A 24202-nucleotide genomic window follows, 5' to 3' on the forward strand; every position below is an offset into this window, starting at 1 on the left:
AATACGGTTCTGGATACAAGAAAAAGACAATGAAGTGTCAATGATGACATTTTAGTTGGGTTTTTTTTTTTTTTTTCTCCTTCTGATGTGGATCCTCTGCATGGTGCACACTGGTAAACAAAATAAATTATGAAGGTGTGAAAGAAGGAATTCCCAATCTTCCTCTTCTAAGGCTTTCCACTTCCAGTTTTCTAAGTTAAAGTTTTCCTCAACATGCCCACTTACTGTCCCTCATTTTCTATGTCACATGTACATCTTATGGCTACTCTATCACCATCCAGTGGCAGTGCCTTTCATCCTTCTTTGCAGGGACCTGTTCTTTCGCTTCTTCACACACTTCTCCATCATGGGTGCTTCTCACCTAGCAACAACATACATGTGTTTCACTTGCTTGCCCCTCTGAACTAAAGCTGCTAGTATGGACATTGGAGACTAACAAATTTTTGCTCAGTAACTTTTCTGTTCAATGCTTTGCATTTTCCTTGATATCTAGAAAAAAACCCTCAGCAGATGATTCAGTAAAGATAAACAAACTTCCTCCTATTTTAACTCAGCATTCAGTGTCTCCACCTTCTCCTTGTCATGGTCACTGAAAAGCCCACAAATCTTTCATATTCACCAAATGTAGGAGGAGTGTTAACACTAGCCAATGCTATTAATTTGAAGACGATTAAATCATAAGAAAATTTTATTTTTTATTTCAGTTCCCTGAACGAAAATGACATGAGAAAGGTGTATATATACATCAGTGCTGTAGGCTCTTTTTCATCTTCCCTTCTAAGCAAATAAAAAAATCCCAACACATAACATGCGTTATCCAAAAGTTAACATAATATAGATGGCATTCTCTCATGGACGCACACTAAATTCTAGTTCTAAACGAAGTTCCTTTATTGCTTGATTAGTATTCATGGCAGAACATTCTAAACATTATTAAATTGATTGCCTATGACACCCTTATTGAACAATTAACTCTGAAATACCTTGATTCATGTGGGGTTTTAAGTGAAATTTATACTATTGATTTCAGTATTACTATCCCAGTATTTAGAGGTTTCAGAATGTTCTGAGAAGTGGACCTAAAAAATGCGAGCCTAACTACTCAAGTCTGTAGACATGAGAAGCATCAGAAGATTCAAACTCTCACAATCTTCTTTCGTGTTCTTTTTTCTTTTCTTTTCTCTTTTCTTTTTTCTTTTCTGTTTTCTCTTCTTTTTTCTTTTCTCTTCTTCTCTTTTCTTCTTTTCTCTCTTTTCTTCTCTTCTCTTTTCTCTTTTTTTTTTTTCTTTCATCTTTATAAACTCTGTCTTCTAGAAGCATAAACTGCTAGCTCTTTAGGTGGGTTCATACTTACTGCTCAGCTAAGACAGTTGTGTGGGTAAAGAGACCAAACAAGGGTTTGACATGAGGGAGAGAGACACTAAAGAAATGCACGCTTATGAAAGTACAAAACTTCAGTACTAACCCTTCAACAGAAGTTGTTTACAGAATCAAATAGCTTCAGTGCACGCCCTTCTTTAAACTGTTAAAGGAGTCAGAACTAGGTAGACTACAACAAGGTAACAGCCAGGCACAGATCTCTCTCCCGTACTCTATGATCAGTCTCAGACACTCAAAAACGTAACCCTTGTTATTAAAGTATCATGAACAAGCCACAGCTTATTCACATATCTACCACTCTTCGAGAAGATACTGCAGTGTAATTAAAAATGGCAAAGTTTTTGAAAGATGACAAAATGAAAAGATTTTAAAGTATCAATGCATTACTCCCAGCGTTTAATTAATACGAAACAGTAGAGAAAAGAGGGTGTATGCAGTCCAGCATGTAAACAGGACATGAATAAACAAAGACTTCTAAGTCCTGTCATTTTCTCCTGCCTTGTTTTTGCAGCTAGTGATAATGAGAAGCAAAATTATCTGTCCACATGACTCTGCTGACCTGGCTAATATTTTTTTCCTCAGAAATACTGCTTATGAAGTTCTCTAATGATGCAAGGTCAAGAGTAAACATTGCAAGGTAGTATCAGTGCAAAGTTTGGGGTGCACATCTAAGATGAAAGTGCCTAGTGCAATAATACCTACAACCACACATATTAGAAGCCACACAGTAGAAGACATACAATGTGTCTTAACAGCTCTGGAGATGCAAGAGGAATTATACTAAAATCGATGTACTACTGGAAAAGTGAAAGAGGGCATCTGAGAAAAAAACACATCTAGAGCTATTGCCAGGAAGTATTAGAAAGGTGGTGATAATAGCTAAAAAAAAATATAAAAGTCAAACAATTAAAGGATTAGAGATAATGAAAGAAAATGACTGTAATGGAAGACATACATTTGAGTACTGTAGTGAGTCACTGTGTTCTAGCAACACCATAAAGGCATTTTTAAAAATAATTGGCAAGTGTTGAATCAATGTTAATAGTTTTGCAATACTATTCACAGTATCTTAATACTTATCACCTGTTTAACAGTTGATGATTACCACTTTAAGGTTCTGAAATGGCTTGAGTATCCATATGGATCTTAATACCCAGCACAAAGTGGGAAGAAGTTTGCAGCTTTGCCTGCATTCTTTACCAACCAAGGCTGATTTACAATTCAAGTGCTTCACTAGAGGCTTGCAATTCTGCTTGTCATTACATTTCTTAGTTACACTCTACCTGCAAACCTACCCAACTGCATCTTTGTCTAGCTGATTCTGAGAATGCCTAAATTGTCAGAGCCAAGAGTACTTCCGAGCTCTTTCACCAGCAATGTGCAGCTCTTGATTTGGGTGAACGCCAAGCATGCCGCACTTCTTCTTCCCTTCTTATTCCTGTACCTTGGTGCCCATGGGAAGTAGCCTTGTGCCAGGAAAGAGCAGGAGCAGCCTCCTCTGCAAGGGAAGGTGAGCCAAAGGCTGAGGATCACAACAAGGTGGACAGGGGCCATTTCCTCACTGACAAGGTGTGCATTCCCGCAGTACCTCAACAAGTAGAGCGGAGCAGGTCCAGTGATGATGACTAGGGTCGGCCACAGTCCAGTGATCAGCAGGCAAGCCTGTAGCAGGTCCAAGGTCAAGCCAGGAAGTCAAGGCAGAGGGGTCAAAGTCAGGTTGAGCAAAGCACAGGGCCAGGCACAGGCATATCTACAACATAGCTCAGACAAGGAGCAAGGGTCTGAGCATAAAAGCAGCTCCTGAACAAAGCAGGGGAGGCCCCCGAGGCTTCTCACAGCTCTGTCTTGCATAGCTCTGGCCTAAGGTTACACAAATGCACATATCAGAGCTAGCTTCGAGCACAGGCAGCTAAACCCTAAGGGTCTGGGGAAAGATGTTGCAGAACAGAACCTCTGCACCTCACTTACAGCCATGGCACCCTGCGTGCGTGGATTCTAAGAAAAGTACAGGGTGTTATGGCCAAGTCCCTGATCTGGACAATGTGAACAAGGGGATCATGGAGTACACTATAATATATCACTCTGCCTAGGTTCAGACAAAAGTAACCACTCAGATACAACATTCTTTAGATTCCTGGTAAGGCATTTTCCTGAGTGATGTGACATACCAACTAAAACATCAGCACTATGCAGTACCAATAAAGGACTTAACAAAGTTAAAAATTAAATGGACAAAACACACTTATCAAGAAGAATATTTCCATCTCTAACTCACAGGATGCCTAGACATTCTTGGATGATGATGATCAATGGCGATGAGGAAAAGTAATCCTAGGCCAAGAAAGTTCTCCTCTTGGATTGCTGGACCTGTTCATATGAAATGCATTATAATGCAGACAAATGCAAAACTGAAACAAGAAAGGCATCCTATCTCTGTTAATAAACAGCGTTCTTCTGGAAAGAAGGAGATCAGAAAATTATTCAGGGAGTCACAGCAGTGTAAGAGGCTGAATTGTTATCTCGAACCATTTGCCTCAAAGATTGTGAGGTATGAGGGACTGGGCTGTCATCAAGGAACTGTGAACTGCTCATCCAGAGCCCTTTGTCTCCAAGATGGCCGGTTTAAGCGGGACACTCCTCTGTCCATAAGGACGATTACCAGGCCATTGAGGCATTCAGGGGAGGAAACTGGGCTGGAGCTGATAAGATATTGGTTTCTGGTATCGATCACGCGAAGGTCGTGTGTGATGAATGAAACCTGCAGCGCATGACATCATCGAAATATGCCCTATAAAGAACCCCTAGAAACAAGTGGTGAAGGGGGGGGCCTTTTCTTCCTCACCAAAGAATTGAAGATTGAGGACCAACGGGACGCCGCTGGATCCGTGCTGGTGACCTTCCTTGACCGACTGCTGGCCTGAGGACCAACGGGACGCCGCTGGATCCGTGCTGGTGACCATCCTTGCAACTCCCACCACCGACTGCTTGCCTGAGGACCGACGGGACGCCGCTGGATCCATGGTGGTGACTATCCTTGCAACTCTATCCTGACTGCTTGCTTAATTTCTACCTTTTCTTCCATTCTATCCTATCGCTACCATTTTTCCACTTTTGATACTTTTGATAATAAAAACTCTTTTGACTATACGGCATTTGACCTCGTTTGTGTCTTAATCTCGCTCTTGGGATCATATCGAAACCTTCCCCGACATTGGATCGGGACATTTAAATTGGCGTCACGGACAGGATGCCTTGAGACGAGAGTGCCGTACTGTTTCCCTGCTTTAATACGCGAGACCTCTCAGGAACGTAAGGGGGGCAGGCTTGTGGTGTTTGAAACTTTACGTGCTGCCTTCCTGAGACGACTGCTTCCCCGCTTTTTATAAGGTGTTTGAAACTTTACGTGCTACCTTCCTGAGACGACTGCTTCCCCACTTTAATACGTGAGACCTCTCAGGAACGTAAGGGGGGCAGGCTTGTGGTGTTTGAAACTTTACGTGCTGCCTTCCTGAGACGACTGCTTCCCCGCTTTGTATAAGATGGGTGATAGCAAAATTGCCCGTTTGGGGAAAGAAGCTTTGTTTGATTTTTTAGAAAAACATAAAGCGCGACCCTCTGTGCTTGGGATAGACTGGGCTCAGGGAAATTGGTATAATCTGCAGAGCGTTGTTGATCGGATGGTCGCTTTACAGAAAGATGCTAGAGTGCGGTCAGGGAAAGGAAAAGCAATTGTCTGTGCCGTTCTCGGAGCCAGTCTGGCCGCAGCAGTGGAGGATAGGGATTGCCACCTCACTGCAGAATCTCAAATTATTGAATCCCTCCAAAATCTTGTTCAGTCCCTTATGGGACAAGTGGCGGGATTAAAAGCACAACTTGAAGCAGAAAAGAACCAAGTGAAACATTTGCAAATTGCTCTTAAGGAGCAGCTCCTTGCAGGTACTGTCCGTGAGGAAATTCCTCCAAGATCAGAAATTGGCTACCCCTTTAAGGACCTGCAGGCAGCAAAAGAGAGAGTGGAGAAGTTAGAGCTGCCTTCATTGCGACCTTTAGTCAAAACTGAATATACTTATGATGATGAGCAAGACCAGTCCCCCCAAGTTACAACTAAAGAGGTCCCCTATACTGCCACTGAGTTGGCAAAACTAAAAAAGGAATTTGGCCGAACCCCTAAGGAGTCAGAAACGGAGTATGTATGGAGAGTATCATTGTCGGGGGGGGACCAGATTCTGTTAAGTGAAAAGGAGGCGGAAGGGTATTGGGGACCGGGAGTGTTTTTAACTACTGGGAATCACCGTGCCCCCTGGTCTTTAACCCAACGAGCAGCCTATTGGGCGGGGGGTTTGAACCCCTTGGAGAGGGGAGATCCCCTCGCGATTACGGGGACTGTTGATCAATTAGTGGAGAGTGTGCAAAAGGCAGCTTGTCTGCAGATGATGTATGATCGAAAATTGGAGCCTAGGCAGGAGTCCCCAATGATGATGTTGGTGGATCCTGAGCGAATGACTCCCCTTATACGGGGACTCCCTGATTCCCTGAAACCAATTGGTATACAATTACAAGGAAAGATACAGGCGATGCCCCAGGGCGAGAGTGTTGGGGCTGCTTCAGGAGGATTCACGCCTGATCAGCACCGCCGCCCCCCAGATAAGAAAATTTGGACTTGGGGAGAAGTGGCCCAGGAATTAATTAATTACGGGCGCAAATATGGTCCTGTTAACCCTCCAGCCACCAAAACAGACTCCAGGGGCTTGAGGCGGACTGAAGTAAAAATAGTTCCGTGCCCTGGGAGTGATAAGAGAACACCCCTTGCTAAACTGCCGGGGGGGAGAGATATCCCGAACAAACGTAATATACTGTGGGCGCGGGGATACCAGAAGGGGATCCCGCGTAGCTTAATGGACGGGATGCCAACAGACAAATTGGAAAAATTGGTAACAGCGTGGCCTGATAAACCAGTAAACAGAAAAGTGGATTTTGAGAATACTACCCTGAGCACACCTTCCCTGATTGATTTATCAGAAACAAATGCCACCCAAGAGCCGGCGGGAAACTAGATCCTTCGCCTTCCAGTGGTGAGCGGGGGGCGAAGGTTGGATGTATATTAGACAGCTCACTGAAAACGGCCAGGGTGATTTACTGATTACAGGCATTGTGGGACCAAGACAAGTCCCAGTCACCTTTTTGGTAGATACCGGAGCTCAGATTTCAGCTATTAAAACTAAAGATGCTGCTAATTGCGGAATTACACCCTCCAAACAGCGGCTTTTTGTGGCAGATGCATTCGGCATTGTTCAGCCACAGGCATTAGCAATGGTCAGCCTGCGTTTGCCAGGAGAAGATAGTGCCACTACAGTGACAATGGTTGTGGGGGAGTTTCCACTTAACCTTTTAGGACTCGATGTTTTAAAAGGAAAAACCTGGATTGATAACCAAAGCAGACAGTGGTCGTTTGGCTCTCCCACAATAGATATTCGGCTGTTAAAAGCCGCGCCGCTGCTTCCCCCTTCAAAGCTTACAAATGTTAAGCCCTACCCGATACCCTTGGGGGCCAGAGAGGGAATAGCGCCTGTGTTAGAGGACTTAAAGGGACAGGGTATTGTGATTCCAACCCATTCTCCTTTTAACTCCCCGGTGTGGCCAGTGCGAAAACCTAACGGCAAGTGGAGATTAACTGTAGATTATCGCAGATTTAATGCAAATACCGGTCCATTGACAGCTGCGGTACCAAATATTGCTGAGCTTATAGCTACAATCCAAGAACGAGCCCACCCGATTATGGCAACAGTGGATGTTAAAGATATGTTTTTTATGGTCCCCCTGCAAACAGAGGATCAAGACCGCTTTGCATTTACTTGGGAGGGTCAGCAATTTACTTTTACCCGACTCCCACAAGGATACAAGCATTCCCCCACTCTAGCTCATCATGCGTTAGCGCAGGAGCTAGAAGTAATTCAGACAGAGGAAGGGGTCAGTGTTTATCAGTACATTGATGACATTCTTGTAGGTGGGGATGAAACAGAAAAGGTTCGGAAAACTCAAGATAACATAATTTCTCACTTGGAAAGCTTGGGGCTGAAAATTCCACCAGAGAAAATACAAACACCCTCAAGCGAAGTAAAGTTTTTAGGAATTTGGTGGAAGGGAGGGATGACATGTATCCCCCCTGACACCCTTTCCTCATTGGATCAGATTAAAATGCCAGAGTCAAAAAAGGATTTACAGCACGTACTAGGATTACTTGTGTTTTGGAAGAAACATATCCCTGATTTTTCAATTATTGCAAAACCCCTATATGACTTGTTGCGAAAAGGGGCTCAGTGGGAATGGACCAAGCCCCACGAAGAGGCATTGCAATTGCTAATTTTTGAAGCAACTGCCCATCAAGCCCTTGGTCCTATTCATCCCACAGACCCTGTCCATATTGAATGGGGATTTGCCAAAAGTGAGTTATCGATACATTTATGGCAAAAGGGCCCCAAAGGACCCACTCGACCTATTGGGTTCTATTCTCGCAGTTTTAAGGATGCAGAAAAAAGATATACTGCTTGGAAGAAAGGTTTGTTTGTAGTCAGTTTAGCCTTGAGAGAGGCTGAACGGACTATTCAACAGCAGTCTATAGTACTTAGAGGCCCGTTTAAAGTAACCAAGACTGTTTTAGCAGGAACTCCGCCCCCTGACGGGGTGGCTCAGAGAGCCTCTGTACGAAAATGGTATGCCCAGATAAAGCATTATTGTGACATTTTTACTGTGTCTGAGGGGGCAGCAAAGATGTTAACCATTCAAGAGGAAATACGTGAAACTGTTAATTGTTTGTGTAGTTTTGTCGGTGATTGCTTTGTTAATATTCACAGGATGTTCATTATACCACCACAGATGTTGTTTTGTTTAACTATTGTTACCGCCTTTAATATCTGGGGAAACTCCTGTGCCCCTCTTTTCGGCTTGGAGTGGCAAAATGAATTTGTGGCTCTAGGCCAGCAAGTGGCCAACACTTTTAATCTGACTAATTGTTGGGTATGTGGTGGGCCCTTAGGTTTGGAAAGCTGGCCATGGACTGCTGTCCCTATTTCCCCAAAATGGTTAGTGAGTAATTACAGTGAGGTCAAAAATGATTCTTACTGGAGTGAAGACATGCAGCCCTGGACAATACAATACCCAGTCCAAGGTGAATATTGTCTGAACCGAACACAGAAAGATGGTATTCCCGTGGGAAATAGCAAGTGCAACTGGACCTATACTTATGACAACCATTGCCTCACTGATGGTTGTAGACCAATTGATTGTTCAAACCATAGGGCAGCTATATCACTGCCAGAGGGGGGCGACCAGGCATATTGTCGCCTTTTGAGTTCTAGTTCTCCAAATTTTGTGCCTCGCTGGTCTGGATGGGCCTGGGTGAATCAAACAGGACACAGGAAACAGTTTTCCCATTTTTGGTCTTCCACTAATCAGTCTAATAACCTTAATGTTACCTGCTTTTGGCACCATGATTCTGGTGCCTGGAAATGCAGACTCACTGATAAAACATATTCTCGTCTCCCTGATGGGACTCAAATTTGGTGGTCAAGTGATAATAAAGACTACTGTAAGGGACATTTGAGTATAGGTCCGGATGGGCTTCCTATCTGCTGGGACACCACAGAGGGGGTGGGAAAAACTGTGGACAGGTTGTTGATGAACGGTCCATCAGATCATCCTCTGGGAGTAGGTAATTCAACATATTTCCAATCACCACAGACACCTACTGGTTTGTTTGAAAATGGTGCACGAGCCTTAAAGGGTCACTATTGGGTGTGTGGCCAACGGGCCTACAAACTGCTACCAACAAATTGGACTGGAGTGTGTTATGTGGGGGTAATTCACCCTTTGTTTTTCCTGCTCCCAGACGATGAAGGAGATGGACTGGGTGTTAAAGTATATGATGATCTCAATCGATATCGACGATCCATTGATACCTCTATAGCAGGTGGGAGTGGTCAAACCTGGGGCAAAGACAAGTGGACGCCTCAACATATTATACAACATTATGGACCTGCCACCTGGAACCCCAATGAGTGGATTAGCAGTGCTCGAGAACCTATCTATAACCTGAATCGCATCATCCGGTTACAAGCTGTCCTAGAGATCATTACTAACAAAACAACCCGTGCCCTTGATCTATTGGTGGATCAAGCTACACAAATGCGAACAGCAATATTACAACATCGCATGGTTCTCGATTACCTGCTAGCCGAGGAAGGAGGTGTTTGTGGTAAACTAAATGATTCTAACTGTTGTTTAAAAATTGATGACAGCGGGAAAATTGTTAAACAAATTACTGCGGGAATACGAAAGCTGGCCCATGTTCCTGTCCAGACATGGAAAAGCTGGGACATAGATATGTTTTCCTGGCTCCCTGGAGGTCCATGGGTTAAACGAATCCTATTTTACTTGTTGTGTAGTTTTGCCATGTTATTCTTTTTACCGTGTGTCATTCCATGCTTTATACAATTGATTCAACGTGTTGTAACTAATATGCAATTTGTAACTACTATTTCGCCTGACGGTGTTAAACAAATTCGCGCTGTGCACCGAACCACACGGTCGGTAATACAGATTGTATAAAATGCTCTTTTCTGGCTTTTCTATATAGCTATCTTTTCTCAAAACCACCATGGGTCCTGAAACAATCTTTGAGCCACGGGGTGGTGTAAGAGGCTGAATTGTTATCTCGAACCATTTGCCTCAAAGATTGTGAGGTATGAGGGACTGGGCTGTCATCAAGGAACTGTGAACTGCTCATCCAGAGCCCTTTGTCTCCAAGATGGCCGGTTTAAGCGGGACACTCCTCTGTCCATAAGGACGATTACCAGGCCATTGAGGCATTCAGGGGGAGGAAACTGGGCTGGAGCTGATAAGATATTGGTTTCTGGTATCGATCACGCGAAGGTCGTGTGTGATGAATGAAACCTGCAGCGCATGACATCATCGAAATATGCCCTATAAAGAACCCCTAGAAACAAGTGGTGAAGGGGGGGGCCTTTTCTTCCTCACCAAAGAATTGAAGATTGAGGACCAACGGGACGCCGCTGGATCCGTGCTGGTGACCTTCCTTGACCGACTGCTGGCCTGAGGACCAACGGGACGCCGCTGGATCCGTGCTGGTGACCATCCTTGCAACTCCCACCACCGACTGCTTGCCTGAGGACCGACGGGACGCCGCTGGATCCATGGTGGTGACTATCCTTGCAACTCTATCCTGACTGCTTGCTTAATTTCTACCTTTTCTTCCATTCTATCCTATCGCTACCATTTTTCCACTTTTGATACTTTTGATAATAAAAACTCTTTTGACTATACGGCATTTGACCTCGTTTGTGTCTTAATCTCGCTCTTGGGATCATATCGAAACCTTCCCCGACATTGGATCGGGACAAGCAGGCAAGCAATCTAACATGAGTTCCCAGTGAGATAATGACTCAAAAAAGTTTATATGATCCTTTAATGTATGAGACCTAGAGTAATGAATGTGAGTTGAGGAATGACTATGTATCTCTCTATCGCACTGTTGAGAACAGCATAATTGGAATACTCTGTGCATTTCTGATGTCCACTCTTCAAAGGGTGTTAGAAATTGGCAAAATGGCCACAAAGGACATCAATGGAATAGGCCTTCAGAGAAAAAACATGTTCAGAGTGTTAGTTTTCAAGCTCTGCCTGTAACCTAAAATCTGTTTCACTTATTAAAAGATGATTTACTACTGACAGGCATAATTCCTGTGTTCTTAAGTTAGTAGGGAAAGGTGTATCAGGAGCCTAGAAGTTATAAGCTGAATCTGGACAGAGTAGCGCAGTGTTAATTTTATACAGTAAGAGTGATAAAATCCTGGATAAACAGACAGTGAGGTGGTGGGCTTTTACCTCTGGGACTGAGTTTTCAAATCAAAATTGAATGGTTTCCTGCAGAGGCATAGAGATGGGCAGAAGTTGCACTTCAGTCAACAAAAGCTCAGTGTTTAACAGTGCCTTTAGGAAGTCCAAAAAGGGGAGCTGGTGGTTCCAGCCAGCCTTAAAGTCTCTGAATCTCAGACTAGCCAAGGATGTTGTCTGGCTGCAGCTGAGATAGATTAAGATGTTAGTACTTCTCACTGTACTTCGGGCTATCAATGACTGCAAGTACACTAGATGTACCAACATAACTGCCGGGTCACTCCCTAACCCAGTTTTGTTGAAAAGATCTAGGTTAGCAAAATCCTGTCTTTAAAGAGGGTAAGCTAACCTGATTATTTTGACAAAACTGAAGATGTAGTCTATCTTGTCTGCCAGCAGAACAGAATGCCAAATGATTTTCCTGCTAGCTACAGAAGTGTGTATTTTAGAAACCTGGTGAATTGTGATTGAAGCAAAGAATGTAGCTAAAGAACTGCAGAAGTTATTTGAAGATTATAAATATTTGAGATACAGATTTTAGATTTTAGGGTGAACCTATAAATCATTTATGCATCTGTCAAACTCATGTATGAAGAATGGTAAAAAGGAAATAAATAATTTTCTAATACCATAACATGAACCTGATTTAATGAGAAATTATATCACTGATTCACCAGAAGGATGGTATTTTAAAATATCTAACTTGGGTGAAATATGTCTGAATTAAAATCTATGGAAAGATGTATAGATTTTAAAAGCCCTCACATTGCTTTTCAGATAAAATGCATGCTTACTTATAAGCTTATTTAAATGTAAATTTTTTATTAGTAGCACATCCCATGATATTACTCACAAATGTAAGTGTATTTGTGAACCTGTCAGTCTCAGTCAATCGGCTGCAATAACATATGTATTTATACAGAAATGTCAACTTAAGAATTGGTGTAACGGATACATAGTGTCCTATTGCCATAGTAGTGCTAGAATGTGTTTTATTCTTTATGCCACAACCTTGAACACTGTATTAAAGAGCTTAATTCACCAGCTTTTTGCCTGTTATTCATCTGTTGTTCTGTATCAGCAATGTATTCCTCAAGACAAATAAATGTAATAAGCTCAGTAATTCAAAGTTTTTTCTACACTAGTATTTTATAACACAATTCCCTTATCCATGTGTCATTAGGAGGAGTACAGATCAATTTCAGATAGCATTTAAAAGATTAATTTAAAACCAAAGATTGCTACAAGCCCTCTCCCTCCTAGCCCTAGTTTTTCTGCTCTCAAGGTTTAGGGTTTTACCTCCGTGGGGGAGCAGTTCCACATGGTGGCTGAGTGGAATGATGGCTTGCAGCCATGGTCCTGCTCCTTCCCCTTTCTCCTCCCACTCCTGGAAGGGAGGTCAGGCCACTCCTTTCCACCTGCTCCGGCACTGGTCTGATCCCTAGCTGAATGAGTTCAGTTCAGTGAACTGGCAGAAAATTGCATGTTTTTTCTTGATGGGCTAGACTTTTTGCTGATTCAGCCAAGCAAAATTCTGCCATATCACAAGTGTTACAGCTTGTCAGGTTGGGCAGAAACTTCAAAAGCATCACGGGCGAAAATAAAGCAAGGAGAGCACATTTCAAGGCTACCTTTCTTGTAATGACTGTTACAAAAATTCTGCCAGCTTAATAAAAGGATTTGGCTTACCTAGGAGTCACGTGAGTGCCAGAGCTGGCACAAGGAAAGCAAGTGCGCCTGTGGGAGTCACTCTTTCAGCTCCAATGAGCTCCTAGATTGGCTCGGCTGGTCTTATGGGACTGCACCCCTAAGATGCCACACTGGCAGATGTTTGGGAGCTGTACGAACTCACTTTGGACAAAAAAAAAAAAAATTACTTATATTTAAACACTGAAATGGCCAACCCCCAATAGCATACCTAAATGGTTTTAGATTGCTGGGACCCACAGCTCTTTACAGAGCCCAAAGATCAGTCTTTTTTTAATGAGGAGCTGAGTGCCTTTAACTGGAAAAAGTTGATAGTGTTGCTTCTCTTCCCCTAATTTTGCCTCCTCCAAAACGTAGTTTCATTAGCTAAGGTGAATTAGCATATGGGTGCAACAAAAAAAGGTCGGGGATATGTGAAGGCCTCCTTAAATTGGCTATCTGCCAGTGGAAATATGACAGTGAAGTGCATGGTCCAACAACAGTAAATTCAAATTCAGGATTCCTACTTCTGTATCCAAAATGCCATGGCTCAGGTAGCATCAATCAGGCTCTTAATATGATCCTCCCAAGGAATCCATTGCCCATCAAGAAAGGAGACAACAGTGCCACGCGGGATACATGGTACAGCGTATAGGTAGAACATTACTCATGGCGATACTTTTCCTTTAATCCCCACTTATTTTCAAGTAAACGCTCCAGTAAAACAGGGGAACTGTGAATGGTGGTCAGTCTAACAAATGGACAGTCACAATGAGAAACACATGAAAAACAGCAATATACTTAAATTCCAAAACCTTGTTTTAATGGAGTACCTCTTATACAAAAGACATCTTGCTAATCATACCCTTGTAACGTATTCCACACTCAACCCTTTTTTTCCAGAGAAAAAGTTAACTTCTCTTGTGCTAATCACCAAATTGAGTCTCAGTTTTTCATCTGATCTTAAGATCAAATTTTATTTTTCAGCACTTATACTGGAAGGAATAGTAGGTATTTAAAGGATATCAGGATCCAATTCACCATTGGAAAAAAGCGCTCTCTCAAGCTAATGATGCACTAAAGCACTGACAGCATAAAAACAAATGCTTGTTTGGTCTTGTTCTGAGACTGAAGTCTTGCCCTCTGGCCAAGAACCAAATGTGCTACCAGATGAGTGATACAGAGACACTGAAGAGCAACATGGAACAGTAAGACTGCCAAGACTGCACTATATCACCTTCACATCCAAGGCTTTTGTCTGAGTTTAAAAAAAAAATGACCCACAACCCCCCCCCCCCCCCCCCCCCCAACCAAAAACAACCAAAAAAGTCACGAATAAGTACTCCTTTGTCTGGAGGTATGTAAATCTATACATGACAGTACCATAAGGAGCTTGGTAACACTCATGTAACATTAGATGTTTTAGCAGAAATCGGACACATCCAGTTTTTGCTGAAAGTGTTTTTGTGCATTTTCCATCAAAACAATTACCTGTCTGTGAGGGATTTTTTTTTTCTTTTTGGTTTAAATAGAAAGCTTTGTTGCCTTTAATTTAGCTTGACTGCTATGGACAGGCAGAACTCAGACTTGAAAATAAAGACTGTTCAAATTGTTAAATTTCAACATGAAAAACACTAATAAGTATTTCTAGGACATTCTTCATGTTTTAGCTGGGAAAGGGACGATCTACCCTGAAAAAAATGCCATGTACATTAGGATACATTAAGATACATGAAGAGTTAAAAAGAGAGAAATGAGTGGTTACATGCACTCATGAGAGAAGGAGGGACACTTATAACTACAGTGATGTTATTTCTGGCACTGCATAGTAAATCAAGTTGCAGTTTCAGTATGGGATACCCATGTTGACATAGTTATCAAAGACAAAGCCCTTCTGTGTAAGTTGGTTTAGAAAATTAACTGTGTCAGCAAAATCATTATAGGACAGTAGAACTGCATCTACGTTTGAGACTTGGTTGAAAGAAAAATGCCTTGAAAAATTAAACACCTGCAACCAATATAGCTACATCAGGAAAAATTTCTATTGTAGACCTGGTATAAAAGCTAAATATTGCCTGTGTCTATGGCCCTGTGCAAGCAGCATCCTCCCATAAGCAGCAGAATGTTCCCACAATCGGAGTCCAAGGTCAAAACTGCAAAGGCAATGATCCGAGTCTCGACTGTACGCTTTCCCACAGATACCTTCCAAGTTACAAACTCATAAAAACCACAGTTAGATTCCACAGTCAGTCTAGTAATATGTATCTCATGGGAGAAGTGCTAGTCAAACCAACTAAAAGCTTAGGGATACTCATTTTCTAAAACTTGGCAAGATTTATCTCTGAAGTTAGTGGGGACCCCCCCCCCCAAAAAAAAAACCAAAACAAAAAAACCCAGCAAACCCACAAAAAACTAAGAAGAAAGAAAAAGACTAAAAACGCAAAAAGAAACCCTCTAAAATCCCAACATAACAAAGTTGAGAAAACACTGATGAATACAACAGGGAACAACAGAGAATGGCAAGGAAATGTTCTAGAGAAGTAAATGAGTGTTTTCCCACTACCAGTGATACTGTTCAAATGAAAAATTTGGTAACACTTGATATTATTAAATTTCTTTTGGAATTCTAAGCATTTTTTTTTCTTAAAGGATGTTTGGTGAAACGTCATTGCTACTCCAGGGACCCAACTGACCTGTCTGCAAACTGTAGACATCACTTCACTGATGCAGTGTAACAGTTCTCCCCTACTGCAAAGCCAATAAAGGGCTTTATCATATTTGGGTCTGTGGAAAAAATGCATTTCATAGGTAAAACCAAAGGTATAGTACTCCAGATTGTGGACAACCTGCATCTGGAAAACAAGGTTTACTTGAGGCAGATAACTCACCAGTGCTTTATATAAAAGTGCCTTTTGTGCTGTTTGTAAAGAATAGCCCTTCTGAGTCCAATTGTGAAGAAATACTTGGAGAGAAAGGACTATATACCTATGTAAGCTGATAGGGTGGGACTGACTTCACAGGGAAAAGAAATTGCTGAGATTCAGGTTGAAGTCATTCTGTTTCTAAGAAATCCAAAGCACTCGATACTTGCTTAAAAAACATGCATACTTTTATTGAAAGAAAATGCGGCTTTCCAGGGGTCATTTAGACATCCCTTGGTAGCAAATACTGATGGAGCAGGTACAGAAGGTTGCTTGCAACTGGCTGCTTTCTCTAAATCTGTGCCAAAGTTCTTCCAGATCACATGAAACATAAAATGTTTCTGGTTTAAGCCGCATGCAGCACACAGAAGTAACTCTTTACTTTCTGTAGCCATTAAGTACTCTTCTCTGCTGCACCTACTTTTAGTTAGGCCAATTGAGAAAGTAAATGTGCTTATTTTTCATTCAAGAGTAAAATCACATTTGGACAATCACTATTCCCGTATCCCTCCTGTGTAAACATCAAGCCTGAAAGGATTATTTCCTTGCTTTGGAGTCCGTATGCCACTCGGAGAAGATGGGTCTCAGAAAAGTGGGTATCTAAGTCTAGGAGGAAAGATTCACTTCAGGACAAGCGGAGCCTGAAAGGAAAATCGAAATGTTTTAAACTGATGGATGGAACAACGTAAGATCAGAAAGATGAGCCCTGCATTGCAAAGCAGAGGAAGGGAATTATTCACGCGGGATGGTTTCATAGGGGACCCGCATAGAGGCTGCAGGGGCACAAGCCCTACGACACCCTGACAGAGCCTTGCTTGCCCCCCAAACTCACAGAGCCACCCTGGTTTGGGCAGGAACATGTCCGCTTCTCCCTCCCCGCACAGCAGCACTGAGGTGTTAACTAGGCGCACGGGACAGCACTCCTTAGGACAGGCACATGTGAAAGCCCTCGGCATCATTAGCGGCGCCTCCTCTTTCCCCTCCTGCGGGAATTATATTCCCTGGACCAATTCCGCCCTCCCTCCCCTCAAGACACCTTCTCCTTCTCCCGCCTCAGACCGCTCGGCTGCGCGCCGGCCGCCATTTTGCGACGAGGCCCCGCGGGGCTCTCGGGGGGCGACGGCGGAGGGCAAGAGGCGAAGGCGGCGTGAGCCGCCTTCCTCGTCCCACCCTGCCCTGCTCAAAAAAGCCCGGGATAACATAAAACGGGCCGGAGGGGGAGAGAAGGGGCGAGAAGGAAGGGGGAGAGAGGGCCCCGCGCCGGGCGAGGAGCGGGGCGCCTGGCCGCTCATCGCGCCGCAGCTGGTAGACAGGGGCGGCCGGCTCGCCGGCTCCCTCTAGGCATCGCTGTCTCAGGAAAGGAGGAGGGTTTTCTTTTTTTTTTTTTTTTTCCTATCCCCCCCCCCCCCCCCTCTCTCTTTTCCAGCCAGTAAAGAGTGTCTGCCCCTTTGAACCGCTGGTACAGCGCCTGCGGCTGCACACACACACACACACACACACGCACAGCCGCCGGCTATAAATTAGTTAGGAGCCGGGCAGAGGGTGAGCAGTGCGCGTCTCCCAGCGGGCCGAGGCGGCGGCGGGGACGGCTGCCGCCCCTCCGAGCCGACCGGGTTTCCAACGCCGGGGTGCCATGGCGTGCGTGGAGCGCTGCCGGTGCTGCGCGGAGAGCCGGCGGCACGGCAGCATCCTCTACAACATCCTGAGGAGCGAGGAGCGGGCGGCGTGGCCGGCGGGGCAGGTGCCGAGGCGGGGGCAGGCGTCCGGCGGCTGCCCGTGCGGTTCGCGGCGGCGGGTGGCCCTGAGGAGCCCGCAGGTGGCATGCAAGGCGGCCTCGGCCGTGCTGGTGAAGACTCTGCGCTTCGTCCAGAACGTGCCTTGCTTCCAAGAGCTGCCCCTGGACGAGCAGCTCCTGCTGGTCCGCAGCTGCTGGGCGCCCCTGCTGGTGCTGGGGCTGGCGCAGGAGCGGGTGCACTTCGAGACGGTGGAGAGCGCCGAGCCCAGCATGCTGCAGCGGATCCTCACCACCCGGCGGCAGGGCGAGCAGACCCCGCCGCGGGGACCGGCGCCGGGCCGGCCTCACCACGGCCCCGGCGGCCCCCACCTGCCCTCGGCCGGCGAGATTCAGGCGATCAAGGGCTTCCTGGCCAAGTGCTGGAGCCTGGATATCAGCACCAAAGAGTACGCTTACCTCAAGGGGACGGTGCTCTTCAACCCGGGTGAGTGACCGGGCGGGGGGGGGGGGGGGGGGGTGTCTCTCTCTCACGGGCGGCGAGCGGGCTAACGGGGAGAGCCCGCCCGTATCCCCAGCGAAACGGGGCGGACCCGCGGCTTTTCCTCAGGGGGGGAAAGAGGTGGCGGAGGAGGGGGACGCGGAGGAAGGTTTCACCCGCTGTACCCTCTTCAGGGCCGGCAGCGAGCCGGTTAGCGGCCGCCCCCCCCCCCCCCCCGCCTGCCTTTACCGCTTGGAGGGCGTCCTGCTGCGGCTAGGTCGGGGGTCCCGGCGGCTGGCGCCTTCCACAGAGGTTTTCGGCCAACAAAACAAACCCCAGGCAGTCGCTTAGGGAAAGTTAGGAGTCAGGAGCGGTTCCCGGCTCGTTTCCCGGCGCCGTCTCCTCAGAGGCCGGGGCGGGGGGTGGGCGGTCAGCGGCCGTGGCCGGTGTAAGCGTGCTCTGCCCGCCGTGGAAAGCGAGCAAGACGGGGCTCCGGGAACAAAGTGCTGTTTCGGCTCTGCGTGTAGCATTTATGACGGGTTTTTGTGGTTTTAGCCACCGTCTCTCGTTGTGGAGATTTCCATAGGTGCAGCTCTGCCAAGGGATTGATGATCGTGTCGGTGACCAGCCTGAAAGGTAGCCGGCGGGTTAGACACGGCAGTTCCGAAATATGCCGCTACCGCGTGGAAGTGGGACCTGGCTCTTCCTCTGCTCCCACTGTCAAACTGCTAGTTAGACTGAAAAGGGGAAATCCTGCACTCTCTGTCCTTCCGTACCCTTACTACGGTTGACCAGGAAACTTTCTGTTGTACGCTGGAGTTAATGCTGCCTGCCGCCTGTAATCTGGAGCTACTCGGAAACAGCCGTCAAAAGATGCCTTAAATGTGAATGATGCATTTTGTAGGAGTGAACAAGTTAACAAGTTATTTTTATTGTTTTCCCCGCTGTTTACAGATCGCATTTGTCACTCTACAGGTGTCTTGGAGAACATTCTTCAATCAAAGTTTTTGTTTTATCAGCTAATCTACACTAATTAAGTGAATGTTGGCAAACGTTGTATTTCAAGTTTGTGTAGTGGCATATTATTGGACGTCCAGAACACCAACATGATAAGATTTTGAACTGCCCTGTAGAACTTGGCGTGTTGATTCAGCGTACAAGAAGTCCTCTAGCCGTTTCATTTGTTTCATTCCTTGAGTGATAAATACAATCTGTAAGCTGTTAGTAGTTGTTCTGTAAGAAGACTGTTGTTTTGTAGACAAAACCTATGTAAGCAAAATAATTTATTTTTCTTTTCAGATCTACCTGGACTGCAGTGTACACAGTACATTGAAGGACTGCAGAGGGAAGCACAACAAGCTCTAAATGAACATGTCAGACTCATTCACAGAGGTGATGAAGCCAGATTTGCCAAGCTGAATGTTGTTCTATGCTTGTTAAGATCTATTAATGCTAATGTGATTGCCGAACTATTCTTTAGGCCCATCATTGGAGCAGTGAACATGGATGACATGCTTTTGGAAATGCTTTGTGCAAAATTATAAAGGCATGTAAAATAATGAAAATAAATCCAATGCAAAGGAAGCCCTAGAGCAGAATAGTGTAAAGTACTGTAAATAAACTAACTTATTGTTTTTACATAGATAGTATTTTTGTATTCCATAATAAAATATTCTTTGAGTTCTGAAATTAATTTTTATTAAACACAGTGTTTTTGGAATAAGATTACAGTCATCAAAGCAAGCTTTAAGGTTGTGGAGAATGTTCATATCCAAAGTCAACTGGCTGTTCTTTTACCGTGTCTCTGAATAAAGATCACACTTATGATATTGTACTTTCAAGGTGAGTAATCGCTGCTTTTTCAAACTAAGCAGCAGTCTAGGTTTACGTTTTAAACATAGTTGGCATACAGAAGGGGGAACGAACAAGCCATTTACTTCACATATTTCAGTAATACTAAAATAGAGTACCGTAGTCAGTTCTGCTCATAGTTTGGATACTGGCTCTGTCAAAGGCTTACTGCAGTCAGTGAACTACTTCTATTGACTTTAACAGAGTTGAAGTCTGTAAAGAATATTAAAATATTCACCTAAGGCTTTCTTCTGTGTGGGGAAAATGTGTTAGGAATATTTTGAGACTTAAAGTAGCTTGGCCAACTTGTAACACTGGGAGTAAAACATTCCATTCCGCACACATTGGGCTCCAGGAGAGGACAGTAACTCTATTCCCCAAAAGGGCAAACAAACAAAAACGCCTCTAAAAATATCCAAACAGCAGATGCTGAACGGGGTCAGGAGAACTACTGGTATGCACTCCGTGTTTTTCTTTGCTTTTCGTCTAGGTAATTGCTAGCTAGGATTTTGAAAGCCAGATTCTTCAGGCTACTTTATTCCTACAGAAATACAAAATTATTATGCTGAAACATGGTGTACTGCTGGTACATCCATCAGAATTTGTCAGCGAGCATGAAGATGTCTTAATTAACCATCAAGCTTACACATTCTTTTTTCTTTGTTTTGTTTTGTCTTGGCCTTGATCCTTTCTCCCAAAGCAGTTGTGGTTTTATTGAAAAAAGTCCTATTTTAAAAGGGAAAATCAGTGATTTAGGGGGGATTTGTCTCATGGTTTTCCTTTCTCTGTGTGCAGTTTTCTAGCCTTTCCCCTGGGGAATATTGGTAAAAAGTGGAGAGAGAAGTGTGACAGCGTTCCTGAAGTAAAAGTTACCAGTAACTCTATGTATCGTTCACATATACATTAACCACTAGCAATAGGAGGTGTTTTTTAAAACACAATTAATAAAAGTTGAGGCAGTTACTCTCCTTAATAGGAGGTATATGGGGAAGAGAGGAACGCATTTGAAGAGCTTTCTTTTGCTGCCACCTTGCGCAAAGGATAATCACAGCTCCTACGCTCAGGTAAGGAGCAGGGGGGACACTTGTTATCTTGTACCTACCCTACCTTTGGAGAGGTAGCCAACCATTCCTGGGGGGACAAGTTCACCCATAAGTAGTATCACAGATCTGGATTGCCGTGGCAATAAAAATCTCATCATGGACTAGGGTACTGTCACTGAGCAAACAAAACAAAGCAAGAAACACAACCTCCATCCTGAAAAGCAATGGTATAGCTTAAATGTACACTCTTTGGTGCTCACATAACTCTGGGTAGGGTTGCGTGCCCTGAGGAGCTCCCCAAAAATGCCAAAGAACAAAAAGTATGTAAGTAACATGCTCTTCACTACCAGTCCAGACTTCAGACCAGTTCAGACCATAATGCAGCAGGCTTAGTCTTTATGTTGATGCCTTTATATGTACACACACATGCATGTAAACATACATAGCAAAGGTAAACATATATAGCAAAGATAAACATGGAGAATATTTACTGTGTATGTATAAATGTTTCATGAGTTTACAATAGCTTCTAAGCTTATCTAACATCTCTGTAACATAAATATATGTGTATGTTTCCCTCTGTGAACAGCATATAAGCTTACAATAGTTAGCTTTCAAGGATGCTGACAAAGAAAGCTCTTCACAAAAGCACAAAGCATGATGATATAACTTTTAAGTAGTGGTTAATGGCAGAAGATGAATCTGTGGTAAAGACTAAAAAAAAATTGAACAGCCTCAGATTAAAACAACTTCATCTCCACTGAGAATTTGTTAATATGCACACTAGTGTTCAGACTTTTCTGCTGAGTGGCAGAAGAGACTTTGTGGGAGTACTCCTAACAATGAATTGTAATAGCTGAACCTTGGTCACAGGCAAGGATTTTCAGCTGAAGAGTCACTTTGAGACAGTTTGGATCTATTGTGCCACTAAATACAAAAGTTTTCATGACTCAGGTGGACCTGCTTACATCTCTAGGTTTGATAGCTGAACAAATTCTGTATTCTGCTCAATTTTCTGAAGGTTGTCATGAGAAATGTTGCTTCTGTGCACAATGAATCCACCTTGAACTCGCTGTACTCATCGTATTTCTCTTGGACCAGCAATACTGTTAGTCATTTAGCTGTTGTCTATTCAAATGGAAGCACCTGGGAACATTAAGTAGGAAATCTGAATGGGAAAACCATTTTATCAAGGCTTTCTGCAGAGAACTGGCAAAAGACATGTCTCTTCATAGGTCAGAGGAACAGGAATGACAAAGCAAGAAATTAAAAACAGACTTGTAGGAGGAACCAAGCTGAAGACTTGGAGATCCACGCAGGAACGGGAGAGAAGAGACTGGTATGGTTCTGGAATAGAGTGGGGAAGGGTCTGATTTTGGTGTGGGGACAATGTGCCAAGAGCTGCCTGGAAGCAGGCGGAGAGAGATTGTAACTCACAAGACGAGGCAGAGCTTGGGCAAAAGGGTGCCTGTGGGAGGACTCTGTGTCAAGTCCAGAAAATATTGCAGAGCAGGGAGGAACCTACCCCGGGAGCTGACCCAGAGGAGAACACGGGCATCCTCACCAACCGGTCCGGGTGGCCTGTTCTCTCCTCCACCTGTGCCTCTGCTGAAGAAGGGGCCACAGTGGCAGCTGTGAAGAGCGAGCTGCTCGGTCTTTGCGACCAGAATTAAGCAAAACTACTCTGTTGCCCCAGACCTTTGAAGCTGGGTGCCCTGCAGCACAGTTTTCCACCGGGTGGGAGAAGTACTGGGCTAGTTCTTAGACCCTTCTCTGCCCCAACGCGGTCCCGTGCGCGGTGAGCGAACTCTGAATCGGATGGCGGCCGCGGCTGTGACACACGAGGTGATCTTCCTGGGCATCCCTGGCAGCAGGGGTAGGACAGCGTGCCGGAGGCCTCGGGAGAAGGACGCGTCCATGGTGGTGCAGCCTTTACCGGGAGGAGTGGGGGGTCCAGACCCTCCTGCAGCTCCGTGTCCCTGCAGGGTTAGGGGCTGAGGCGGCCGTTCCTCGTCCCTCTGGGACTCGCGTGGAGGTAGCAGCCTGCCTCCCACCCAGTGGCGCCGCGAGCTCCGCGCCCTTACGCACCGCTCGACGCTTCTCCTCCCGCTCTTACACCTACCGGCAAAGACCGCTTTCCAGTTCAGATATTAACGTGACTTCTGAGGATTTTTAAGCATTTTCTCTGCTCTCTATCCCCGGCATTCTGGGCATGAATCTTCTCGCGAGCACAGGGTATTTTTCAGCCCTCCGGGACGTTAAGAGACGTTTTAACTAAGAGCAACCTCCCAAGCAATTTAATCCTGCAATCCCCACAGTGACTGTCCCAGACAGATAGAAGCGGGGCTGTACAAAAAGCCATTCCCATCCCACCCCAGCGGAGATGCCCGTCGCTTGTGGTCAGGACCGCCACACCGGCAGTCCAGGCACCGGCTTCTAATCACAAAGTGCCATTCGGCGGCGGGTACCGCTGCGCGAAATCCTTCCCTCTGAAGAGATCTGAGAAAGGATAATACAGAAACGAACTCGCATTTTTAGTTAATATGGTTACGAGTGTTTCTTTTAGATAAGAAAAAGCATGGCATTCATTTATAATCTCACTTTTCCAAGTTTAACATATAACCTTTGTTTGGGTAGTCTTTCTAATAGTTTATTTTAAACTTTGGAGCAGTTTGCTGTTGTGGATAGACTGTGAATGCTGTTAATGCCTAATAAACAGTAACTTTGCTCCCAAAGGAGGGGTTCTGCAACTTAAATTTTCTCGTTTTGATGTGACCTCATATACTGGCTTAAATTTATTATACTGTCAGTCATTTTCATTTCTCTTCAAAGACAGAACTTATTCCTCTAGTGGACCTTCAGGGCATTGCAATATATGGCATAAATAAAAACAAAATAATACGATAATAAAATAAAATAAAACAAAATAAACCAAAATAAAACAAAATGTCAGAAAGCCAGTTGGGGATCTGTTTTTCTTTCGTTGAAAAAACATCCCGAACAGTGTAAGCAAGTATTATATCAAGACATTTTGAAGTTTTGACATGCAGCTTGAGATCTGCGCATACATATTAACTTAGCACTCTTAACATTTGTTTTAAATTATGGAAGTCTAGTATTTTAAATCCAAAATGTACACAAGTAAGATTCAATAGCTGAAACGACTAGAGACTGGCAGAGGAACTTTGACGAAAATGTC

The 24202-nt window shown here is 44.5% G+C and overlaps 2 protein-coding genes across 4 annotated transcripts; both read left to right on the plus strand.

Moving 5' to 3' along the window:
• Window positions 1-4919: 4919 nt before the first annotated feature.
• Window positions 4920-6434, plus strand: LOC115343558. Its single transcript, XM_030019617.2, has one exon. It carries the CDS (start codon window positions 4920-4922, stop codon window positions 6432-6434), a length of 1515 nt encoding a protein of 504 aa, XP_029875477.1.
• A 10910-nt stretch (window positions 6435-17344) lies between these two features.
• On the plus strand, window positions 17345-19933 carry NR0B1 (nuclear receptor subfamily 0 group B member 1). Of its 3 annotated transcripts, none has more exons than XM_041124824.1 (3): window positions 17345-18115; window positions 19409-19501; window positions 19590-19798. In XM_041124824.1, exons 1-3 carry the CDS (start codon window positions 17530-17532, stop codon window positions 19607-19609), a joined length of 699 nt encoding a protein of 232 aa, XP_040980758.1. In that variant the 5' UTR covers window positions 17345-17529; the 3' UTR covers window positions 19610-19798. The 3 variants fall into 3 exon arrangements, with proteins under 3 accessions (XP_040980758.1, XP_040980759.1, XP_029876730.1); XM_041124825.1 differs by lacking the exon at window positions 19590-19798 and adding an exon at window positions 19819-19933 and having other exon boundaries at window positions 17346-18115; XM_030020870.2 differs by having other exon boundaries at window positions 17353-18115; window positions 19409-19933.
• Window positions 19934-24202: the final 4269 nt, after the last annotated feature.

Source organism: Aquila chrysaetos, chromosome 7, assembly GCF_900496995.4.
Source record: "Aquila chrysaetos chrysaetos chromosome 7, bAquChr1.4, whole genome shotgun sequence".
In the NCBI taxonomy this organism is placed as follows: Eukaryota; Metazoa; Chordata; class Aves; order Accipitriformes; family Accipitridae; genus Aquila; species Aquila chrysaetos.

What these genes read in the sequence shown, in the direction of transcription:
- NR0B1 (XM_030020870.2), top strand. Translation starts at nt 17,530, where the DNA reads ATGGCGTGCGTGGAGCGCTGCCGGTGCTGCGCGGAGAGCCGGCGGCAC. An exon ending in GACGGTGCTCTTCAACCCGG is followed by an intron (nt 18,116 to 19,408) that starts GTGAGTGACCGG and finishes TTTTCTTTTCAG; the next exon opens with ATCTACCTGGACTGCAGTGT.
- LOC115343558 (XM_030019617.2), top strand. Translation starts at nt 4,920, where the DNA reads ATGGGTGATAGCAAAATTGCCCGTTTGGGGAAAGAAGCTTTGTTTGAT.